At 32.7% G+C, this 11,879-nt stretch overlaps 1 protein-coding gene across 1 annotated transcript; it reads right to left on the reverse strand.

Moving 5' to 3' along the window:
* Positions 1 to 5,528: 5,528 nt before the first annotated feature.
* Positions 5,529 to 11,678, reverse strand: LOC106468590 (serine/threonine-protein phosphatase 1 regulatory subunit 10-like). Its single transcript, XM_013929024.2, has 5 exons — positions 11,478 to 11,678; positions 9,422 to 9,486; positions 8,132 to 8,160; positions 6,809 to 6,991; positions 5,529 to 6,256 (listed from the first exon to the last, which is right to left on the reverse strand). Exons 2-5 carry the CDS (start codon positions 9,471 to 9,473, stop codon positions 5,729 to 5,731), a joined length of 792 nt encoding a protein of 263 aa, XP_013784478.1. The 5' UTR covers positions 9,474 to 9,486; positions 11,478 to 11,678; the 3' UTR covers positions 5,529 to 5,728.
* Between the last annotated feature and the right edge of the window lie 201 nt (positions 11,679 to 11,879).

Genomic DNA, 11,879 nt, shown 5'->3' on the forward strand with positions numbered 1-11,879 from the left:
ACTTGTGGTGAGCAGAGCACAGATAGCCCATTGTGTAGCTTTGTGCTTACCTTCAAACAAACAAATCATGGTTGAGACAGTAAAAAATATTTTTTTTCTTGACTGATATTATTCTAACTTATGATGAACAAATTTGTGTACTTACTCCAAGCTCCACCTTTGGGAACAAACTAAAACAATATTTGACAGTCTAATCATTTTCTCGAGTTTTAATTCTGTTTTGTAGCTTCTGAATGTATACTATGCTTACACACACAGTTTACCCTGACAGCAAATATTCTTATGGATACAGTGCAGTGCAATAAATTTTGCTACTTTGAGGCAATTTGAAGTACATTGTAACCCATTATTTACATTAGTTGAATTGCGGAGTAATTGAAAACGCATAACTCTTGATATAATGTTTTTACCACCGAAATTTTTCACGAGTTCTGAACTTTCCATTTTTTTATTGTTTAGAAATTTTTCTGCTTTATGCTATAGTTTTCAAATCCTTTGTAGCCTAGTGTTTGCAATATATTTGAAAATTATAACTTTGCATATAATTTATGGCACAGTTAAGAGTAGCACATTCTATTAGGGTATAAATTAATGGTTAGAAATTTAAATGCTGCATTAAGTAATAGTTTGGGGGTATATTTAATCCCATTATTTACACGAGTTTGGTTGCGGTCTAACTGAGAATTCATAACTTTGGGTAAAATATTTATACCACTGAAATTTTTTCCACGATTTCCGAATTTTCTTTTGTGTCGGTATTGTCAAATATCGTTTGAAATTTTAATGCTTTATGTGGTTTTAAAATCTCTTATATCCTGTTATTCACGATACTTGCGGTATAATTAAAAATTAAGTAGCTGTTAATTTGACTAATGTTTTGAGAGGCGATTTGCATATCCAGCTCTGCCCTTTGTGAATGCCCAACAGATCCGGCGAAAGTCTACAAGTAGATTGAACTCTCAGCCTATATTTGGCTTTCTTCTTGAAGCTCTTGTAATGTACTTTAAACGTCTTACCTTAAATATTGTGTAGGATATTTTAAGGAGATGCACCCCTCCGTCGTTTTTCTTTTGAAAACGCAGAAACCATGCACAGTTTGGATAAAAATGAGCAAAGTCTCTGTGAGGATTTTCACTAGCGTTCATTCTCCAAGAAAATTGTTGTAAGACAGGGGAAGTGGATCAGAAGTGAGAAGGTGTAGCAGTCGAGTTGAGAAACTTGGCAGAAATTACAAAGCAGTTGAATCAGAAAAGAGCGGGAAAAATCAAACAGCAGGAATATCTTTATTTTCTGCATTGTAGCTGGATATATTATTTATAATCTTTGACATTTTATTGTGGTGCGAGTTTTGTTCAAACTAAGTTATTTATAATAGCTACTGCAGTAACGATATAGGGGTTATTCTATAAAATATTTATAGTTTTTAATGTATGGGAAATTTTAGTGTGAATTTGGTTTTCTTTTGAACTATTAAGTTAGCATGCCAAGTTTGGTCTGTATGGATCAACTGTTTTAGAAGGAGATGTGTCCACAAACAGAGAAAAAGTTGTTCTTGATATTGGATACTTACCGCAACAGTATGGCTTAATTATGTATAGTGCACATTTGAAGAACGCCTGTACTCAGATATTTATACTCGCTTGCAGAGCTGGGTTATAACTTTGGATAAAAAGTTTATGAATTTCGAGTAACTAGTTGTATCAGAGTGTAAATTAATGGTTAAAATTTTACATTTTGCTCTGACTGAAAATGTTGAAGTTCAGCATAACCCGTTACAGTATAAGTCAAATTTTATAACCACTGTAAATAAAGTGAAGTGATCCATTTTGTCCCTCCCCTTCGTAAGTCTGAAGGCTTGTAGTGGTAAAAAACAGATATCCATTGTACAGCTTTGTGCCTAATTATAAAACAAACAAAAGTAATCTATTTTGTACACACTAGAAATCTTTTTAGACTATTTTCTGCTTTTAGTGACAATTTTCAAGTGCAGTATGGGCCTTGTTTACGGTTTTGATGTGTATTATAATATTCAATGCTTTCTAAGAAATATTTAGTTTTGTTCAATGCTTACATATTCAGTTTTATTTTTAGAATTTTTTCTGCTTTCTTTATAATTTTTATGTTTAAGTTACCGTATCTACGCTATTTGAAGAATATCGGAAAATTCGTTAAAGATGCTATAGATAGTGTTAACCACTTTATTTTAGGTTTTTCTTTTGAAAATTTGGGTAAAATTGTGTCTCATATGGTTTCTGTCATTCTTATGATGTCATTGTCATAATCTAAAACGAGATCAAAATTCGTTGGAAGTGATGAAAAGATGACCAAGACGAATAATGACCAAAAAAAAAAAAAAGAGAGAAATTTGAAAGAGGATCAATAAAGGGGGAACAAGAAGTTAAGATAGGAATTACAAGAATGAAACAAAATTTACAGACGAATTACGGATAAAAATACATTGTATCAGTGAAGCCATAGAAAAAGTACAGAAGGTTATGATAACAAGATCGAGTAAATACAAAAAGACGTCCACACTAGAATAAAACATCTGGAAATTGAATTCAGTCCAACTGACCCAGTAACAGACAAATTAGTAATGATCAATACCATCCAACTGTAGTCCAACTTGGGATTTTATGTTGTTCAAATACAGGGGTACTATTTCCCCTATATGGTATGTCAAGGTCGTCGCAAGAACGAGGCTGAGGATTTTGAAGAGTAAACAAAGCAGATTATCTTCATTCATTCTACCCCTAACTGCAGCAATTACATACGTCATCAGGCAGTTAAATATAGAAATTCACACACAACTATAATTTATCAAACCTCACCCTTTCAAAGGTAATGTTTAATAGTGCACTTGTGTCTTTTAAGAGAAAAATAAATGTGATAACTACAGCCCTGTGGGCTATTATAGAAACTATTTAGGCCTATGTTATAGTTAACAACCGGCTCTATACTTGCATCTGGTTGTATATTAACAAATCTGTTACATATAACTTCGAGCTGCCCCTTCTCATTATATTCTATGTTTATGTTTCAGAATATATTTACAATACCTAGGATTTTAAAACAGGATAAAATACAAATATAGGAAAAGGTTACTGTTTATGTATATGAGAGTAAGGCTGTAGATTTGGTGTACCTGGATTTTCAGAAAGCATTTGACAAGGTACCACATAAAAGGCCTGTAAACAAAATTATCTCTATAAGTGTGAGAGATAAGTCAGCTAATTGGATAGAAGAGTGGCTGAATGTAAAATAAAAGCGGAGGTTTCTTATAAATGGAGTCCGTCATACTGGATTTTGTCACAAGTGGGTACCTCAGTCTTAGAACCTTTACTCTTTTTGATTTACATCTGTGATATGGGTGAAGGAAGGGTGAATAAATTACTTACATTTGCTGATGATGTTAAGGTATTTGGTGTTGATAGCTGTGAAGAGAATGCTGCTGCTTTACAAAATATGGCAGATGAGTTTTAATTATAATAAATGCAAGATAACGCATGTGGGTAATCATAACTTATAATTATAATTTGGATGGAAATAACTTTAACAGTGTATTAACCTTAATACTGCCAAATGCTTTCTGAAATTCCAAATACACCAAATTACACCTTTACCCTTATCTTCATAAGTAATGTTACGTCTCTGTTCGTTTGTTAATTTCCCGTATAATTTCTTTCGGATGAAACTTTAGCGATACAAGTCCTTTCTTAAATAAAACTAGTTTATTCTTTCTCAATACAACTTTGCAATACACTTAATTTCCACAGTTACTTTAACTTAAACATACGCTATAATTCACAACGAACGATTCACGCACTTTACCGCGCTTGACTCAATTGTCCTTCTCTACCTCTGCCTGTCTGCAATTCAATTAATTATCTCGCTTTATTTGCCGCGCTTATATACAATAAAAGCGCGCGTTGAGAACGCACTCGTCTCTTCCGGAAACTTCTAGATACTCATCACGTGTTACCAGTGTCACGTGACTTCCGCTGTCGTAACAGTAACAACCTTTTCAAAGAATGTCAAAAGATTTGTAAGCCAAGATTTTCCCTTAGCGAAACCATGTTAATTATCAAATAAAATTCTAAACTTTGTTAAATAACATTGCAAAGCATCTTTACCAGACTTTCCAATACATTTCCCACAACTGATGTAAGTGTAAGACTAATAGACCTATAAATATAATTACTGGGTGTGACTGGTAATTATTGGCTTCAATGCTCTGTTATTATAATGATTCCATAAAATTTCATAGCATAACAAAGTGATTTGAAGGCATACAGATGGGTATTTAAGCACTTTCACCATACCTTGTCAAAAGCCACGTGCAGGTTTGTTTATTCGTCAAAATAGATGTGGTTAATATGGCCGACGAACTATGTCCTTGTGTATTGTCTCCCAAATTTCAGAGGTCATGCGTCGTTTATGACGTCACAGAATAATACCCTCTAGTGAGCAAAACAAGAGTATAAATTAAAAGTTTAAAAAAATGAACAGAGACAATGGATGGTACGTGTAACCAAAACACCATTCACAGAACAACAATTGTTTCAATATATCTTACACTTATTACTTCCAGTTTAAAACTTGCTTACTCTGGAGTACCACACATTCTTAAAATTAGTTTTTAACACTGCTGGTAAATTTCGAATCCTTTCCACTTACTATTGTCTCTTAGCAACTTCTATTTTCTGTCTGTGTGTTTTTAGTTAATCATAAAACATATTTCGGTTATTTTTATATTTATTTTACTAATATATGTCATGTGTTAGTATAGCTACGTAATATAAGTATACTATATTAGAACAATAATGAAACAACAATGATATTTTATACATTGTTGGAGACACGTGCGACAGACTCGAGAGATGGAACATCACAATCAATTTTATAAATTAACGTATACTTCAATATCAAACAGTTTGTATGTATTAAGCCTGAAGAAGCTGTAAAAGCGAAACGTTGGTAGTAATAAAAACAAATATATATATATATATGCATCTGGAGTGTAAAGATCGTTTATCTAAACTTTTAAAAACGTAGCCTACAATTCATCTATACAGTTAAAAAAATTACAAGTATTTGCCCATTGATGTAATGTGCGACGTTGCAGTACCAGTGGTATTTAATTATGTTTTTGGCCGACATCATGTAACTGATTTTTTTATGATATAGTTACTTTTTAACTTCATATAGCTGATTTTTTGATGTAGTTACTTTTAATACAGTTTAACTGATTTTTATGATGTAATATTTTTGAGAATTTTACATGCTGTTAAAATCATTTCTCTTCGAATTTTATTATAAAACTGCAGTTTGCCATTCAAAAAAATTGACACGAATGTTTTCTGCATGACATTTGCTATCGTTTGAATTTTTATATGTTTCACATAAAAATGCTAGATTGATGATGAATTATAAACATTGTTCTTGATTTTAGTAAAGAAGTCCAACTGGGTTTTCATTTTCAACAGTTTTTTTTATTCAGACTGTCGCATTTAATTTTGTATTAATAAGATAAACATTCGTGATTGGTAAACAACGTATTTTAAAGTTCCAGAATATAAAGTAGAAAATCTTCAAATAGCAAATGATCAAGAACATTTGTTGAACAATTAGTTATTGGAACACAGTACAAAGAACATTTGTTATTGAACAATAAATCTTAAGATTAAGTATTTAAAAAACATGTTAAGCAAGCATATCATTGATCTAGTTAGTCTCCAGCACCTCCCATCATCATCATCCATACTGGATTGCCCTGAGATCCTGTAGGTCGTCCTGACTGAGGTCCTTGTCCAAAACTTGGTCTCTGGAGCCCACCATGTGGCCCAGAAGGTTGTCCTGGTCCAAACCCTGGTCCCTGTGGTCCACCATGAGGCCCAGAAGGTTGTCCTGGTCCAAATCCTGGTCTCTGTGGTCCACTATGAGGCCCAGAAGGTTGTCCTGGTCTCTGGGGTCCACCATGAGGACCAAAAGGTTGTCCTGGTCTAAAACCTGATCCCTGGGGTTTAAATGGTTTTCCTGGTTTCTGAGGTCCTGAAGGGAAACCAGATGATCCAGGTCCTTGAAGAGGCTTTGCCAGAGGAAACTTATCCAACTCTTGATTCTTAAAGTAGAAATTCGGTGATTTGAAACATTCTACACTATTTTCAAAATCGCAAGCCAATATCTCTTGATTAAAAACTGTTCCTGGTGGACAGAACTGACTTTCCATTCGGCCTTGATGACAAACGTGGTAAACCTGAATAAATGTTTCAAGATTTAGATCTCACTTGAAACTGTCTTAGAATAATTTGTGGGTTGTTTTACACATAAGCATAGTGACTAATAAGCACATAAGCATAGTGACTAATAAGCACATAAGTACATTTATAACAAGTTTACACAAAAAATTAACTTTACATGTTATACCATAATGTTTAGGCAAAATATTTCTGTTTTGTAAAATTTAATGAAGGAATGCACATGCTCGACCTAAAAAAGTTAATCTCTACAGAAACATTAATTCAAAAATAAAATACTAGCAAATTTTACAGTGGGGAAGTTATGCTTTTGATAATTACAATGTTTCGTCCCATAGTATCGGGTTTTCATCATGTAACAATAACATTGAATATAACTTATCTGATGATGACCCATTATTATGGGCCGAAACGTTGCAATCATTATAATCAGAACTTCTCTACTATAAAAGTCGCAGTTATTATATTTTTGAATTAATTAATCAGAAGGTTCCCTCAAAACATTAAAAATAAGAATTGTTAATTTCTTACTGTTTAAAGTGTAAGCCTACCTGACAGTTAGTCTCCACGTCAGCATAGTAACCAGGAATGTAACTTTGGTCAGAACACTTAAAATTGGTTTTAGGAATTGGTTTAGATTTTCCTCCCGTGTATCCTCCTCCTGCATCATTAGTCTGAAAACCATCTCCTCCGTAACTACCACCACCATTATAATCCTTTCCCCAGCGTTTCACCTGTAAGCAAGATTCTTATTAAGTTAAATATTTACTAAGATATGGTGAAAAGCTCTACACTAACAGATATACGATATGCATACCGTTGATTTAGTTCTATAGGAAGTTATAAACAAAATAAAAAGGATTGTTGTCTCTTCAATTGTAAGTATTAAATACATATAGGAGTTTTATAATTATGTACTAAAGTTTTGATTATTGTCATAACCCTAAACAAAATTACATCTACTTACACTTCTTAATTGTAATTTTGCTATATGTATTATGTATTATGAATTTATGTATCTTACAATAAAAACTATTTTAAATAACTTCATAATATAAAACGACGTCATTAAAACATTTTTACAGAAACTTATTTGCCCCCACCCCAGTGCCACAGCGGTATGTCTGCGGACTTACAACGCTAGAAACCTGGTTTCGAAACCCGTGGTGGTCAGAGCACAGATAGCCCATTGTGTAGCCTTGCGCTTAACTTCAAACAAACAAAATAGAAACTTGTTACACAAAACAACGTTGGTCATTCTGTCTCTAACACTTGTTACGGTGGTAGTAAAGACGGACATTGAAACAATTGTAAGCAAGAAAATAGTTTTCCAATTTTGGGTTTTGACTACCATAAAAAGTAGAAATATATAAATAAGTTTTTCGCTAATCTTATTACTGTATTTAACCAGCGACCCTTGTTCGATACTATTGCGCAAGGCAGTTTAAAGAAAAACCTCTGTCATTTCTATATACATAAATGGGGTTTTCCTCTTTTTTTGTGAATAGAAGGGACACTTTTTATCTGAGCAAATGTGTGTAAAATAAAACTAAATATACGAGCATCTAGTGTTACCTTAAGTATATAATAAAGTGTTGTATATGTAGTAATCGTCAACGTGATAAATAACTTGTCTACACATATTAAAATTCTCGAACTGACGAGATTGAACAAGAAAGTAGAACATTTATACTAAGTGCTGGTGAAATAAAGACAAAGTAGTTAAACTTAAAACATAAGATGGAATTGATTTTTTATTAAAAAAAGAAGTAAACACCATTTGGAAAGACATCTTTTTATAATGAAGTAAAAATTCTAAAATGTTGGACATATTAAATATAAAGGGGATATTACTTTTGGAAAACTGAACTTACCCGTTTGGAGTGAGCAGAAAGGATAAAACCTGAGAAAGTAAAATACATTGAAAGTGTTAACAAATAAACAGTAGTTTGATGATTTGATGACTAAGGTATAATCTAACAACATTTCACTAGCTAAAACATTTAAAAAGTGTCCTTACTAAAATGTTGATTTCCAAACGAATACATCTGGTAAAAAATTTCATATAAATCTAACAATCTGCAGCTAAAAATGTTTAACGAACTTTTTGGTTTTCATCTCAAGGGAGCCCTGGAATAGCCTTGTGGTCAGAGCACTCGACTCGCGATGTGTGGGCCGAAAATAATCTACTTTTTAAGATGACGGTCAATCCCATTATTCGATTAGAGTAGCACCAGAGTTTCGTGGTAGATGGTGATAATTAACTGTATTCTCTCTTATTTATCAATTCCAAATTAGGGACGGCTAGCGCAGATAACCCCTAAGTAGATTTGCGCGAAATTAAAAACAAACAAACAATCAAATAAACGACACAATTCAAATGAATCCGAACAGACAAATTCCTATTTTAAGGGTTACACCTTACAAAAAAAAAAACAAAAAAAAAAACGTGGAAATTTAGATTAACAAATTTATAGTTAAAATGATTAATAACACCCAATTTCTGCGCAAATTATTCCTCCCTACTTTTTGTTTTTTTAACCAAAATTCCGAAAATTTAGTTGTATTCTTGCTGATGGGGGAAAAAACTTTAATTAAAAAAAAAGTCAAATTTTAAGACTAATAAGACATAACTGTTAGTTAGCATTTTTATAATCAAAATTTGTTTAGGGAATTATAAGACTTTTCGGAAATTTTATTATTTTCTAAAACCGTAAGTTACGTGTGTATGTCGTCGAATTTTTTCGTATCTTATTGTACTGGATGAAACAATTGCAACTATCTATGTACAATGATTTTTTTCTTAACTACAGCAGATATAGCATAGAATAAGAAATCATTTTAAAGTTAATCTTCCATAGATTCGTTATCTAAAGTCAAGTTCCAAAAAAGTAAGCTTGCGTTTCCTTCCGTCAGCAGGACGAATACAATTTTCTAGTTTATTTTATCTGCCAACATTACTTATCCATGAAACATTTATACGATTTCAGCCAATGGATGACCATTCAACTATTATTCAGTAAGAGTTTATAAAAATAAGTTTTACTTATTAACTCACTAAATACTTTCAACTAAATGATAATGTAAAAATATTTTTTTTTTATCATTCAATTGTGTGAAAGCAATAATTTTATCTAAAATAATTTATTTATTGTTGTACATACCCATCAAAATCACACCAAGTAAAACAAACTGGGCTTTTTTCGAATTTCCCATGGTAACGTGTGGTCTAAAAATTAAAACAGGTTAGTAATGATAATTATTTAGTTATTTCTACAACCTTTTTTTAGTGTTTAATAACTAGTTCAAAAAATTTAAACATTATTAGATTGCGTTTTTCATTATTTAGCAATATAAAATTTAGCAAAAGCAATATAAAATATTTTTTTCGTGAATATGGCATAAAGAAGGAAAGAAATTAAAATAGCACAGGTAACTCGAAATACCTTCAACTAATTTTCCGTAAATACAACATTTCGACAAAACTTGTACATGCAAGGGTTTCAGTGAAAAACTCTAAATCTGATAATTTTGGAAAGTAATTATATTTGAAACATTTTGTAACATTATTTATTCTAATTTCATAAATTAAAATAGTATTCCCAATGTTGCACTAATACACGTTACTTTCTGAGTTCATTTTGTTTCTGCCTGCCTATATCCACACACACACATATTATATATATCACTGTAACCCAGAGTTTGACATCTAATTTGCTTTCATCTAATTTCCTCTTTATTATGCTTTCCCAAACATAACATTTTGTGATTATTGTGGAATAATCACTAAACGTGTCTATCTATTTCACTTTCAGACAACTACTCGTAAAAATGCGATTTATAGATAGATATATAAGTTTGCATAGTACTTTATCAAAATACATTGTTTTGGGATAATTGAAGTGATAACTTTAAATATCTCTAGCTGGTTCACACTTTGGTTTTATTGGTAAGGGTGTTTTTTCTTAAGACTTGTAAAATTACTTTAGGTTATTCTTATCTATGCCTGATGGAAGGTATAATTCTGTAAGAATAGAGCTGGCTGTGGCTAAATGGTTAGTGTGCCCAGACTGTAAATCTATTGCCACACAAACACATTCTACACTTTGGGACCATGGATGTGCTATAAACGTGACAGTCAAATCCCACTATTCGGTCAGACACAAGAACTCTTAAATATTGACGTTGGGGGCTGTTGACTAGCTCTTTTAATCTATCAATTTAAAATTCGGGACGGCGAAGATAGCCCTTGTGTAGCTTTAAACAGTCCCCTGAGGGACAGCGGTAAGTCTTCGGATTTACAACGCTAAAATCAGAGGTTCGATTCTCCTCGGTAGACACAGCGGATAGCCCAATATGGCTTTGCTATGACAAAACACACACACACAGACAGCTTTAAGCAAAAATTCTAAAAGAAACTAACAAACTGCAAATACACCTGGCACTCTGGCATAAGGACCATAAAAGGGAAAATGTGCGTATATTAAAAAAAAATACTAGTGGGGAAAAAAACCACATTGACCCTCCTCCTCCAGTGGCTCAACTTTAAGTCTAAAGGCTTATAACACCAAAAACTGGGTTTCACTACCCGTAGTAGGTACATCACAGCACAGATGTACCAACAAACAAATATGAACTAAGAAATATGAAACAGCTATACTGAATCACAAGGAAAATGGATTATCTTACCAGAGTATAATACTTTGCTAGCTCACAAGATAAAGATTTGGAAGCTAGTACCATTAATTTTCATAATACTGAAATTCCTAAAGCAAGCAAATCGAAGCTGAATACATAAGATTTTCCTATACCGTATACCTAAAGCTTAACTCTTAGTTAAAAAAAACAACAACACCGTGAACAGAAATGTCTATCTAACTTCTAAGTACTTAAGTTTTTAGAAATACCGAATTTAAATTTACATTAAAGCTTCCTTGTAAACTTATCATTATAAAAATAAGTCAATTTTTTAGTTTAACATGCCAAATGCCCCACAGTGGCACAGCGGAATGCCTACGGACTTACAACGCTAGAGTCCGGATTTCGATACCCGTAGTGGGTAGAGAACAGATAGCCCATTGTGTAGTTTTGTGCTTAATTACAAACAAACAAACATGGCAAAACATTAATCGGGCTTGTTGTTGCAAATGTTATTTTGTCTCATTAATAATAATATATCAAGTTAAAACATTGGAGAAACAAAGTAGATAATAACTGTACCTTCGGTCCACTTGAATAATTCACGTCTACAATGGAAAGCTTATTGTGGAGATCTTTCAGAAAGCAAGAGCTTAAATAGTGCAGAAAAGCAGAAGTGGGCGGACGGTCATATATAGCGGGGAAAGCCAGTTTTCATATTGGTGCTTCAAGCCAAGCCACATAGCATTCGTTGTGCTCATCTCTGCTGCATAATAAGGCTTCCGAGGTCATGATTTTTACCTCACCAGGAGAACGAAGGCTCATAAGGTGTTCATCGCAGACAAAAATGACAAAAGGAAAGTTAGAAAACGTTCTTGGCTTTGTTGTTAAAATGCATTGTTACCAAAGCTTTAATCACCTCACAACTCCACCCTGTTAGTATGGTTGTGCAAGAAAACAACCTACTACACTTCCAAACATTAC

This window comes from Limulus polyphemus, unplaced genomic scaffold, assembly GCF_000517525.1.
Source record: "Limulus polyphemus unplaced genomic scaffold, Limulus_polyphemus-2.1.2 Scaffold3069, whole genome shotgun sequence".
NCBI lineage: Eukaryota > Metazoa > Arthropoda > Merostomata > Xiphosura > Limulidae > Limulus > Limulus polyphemus.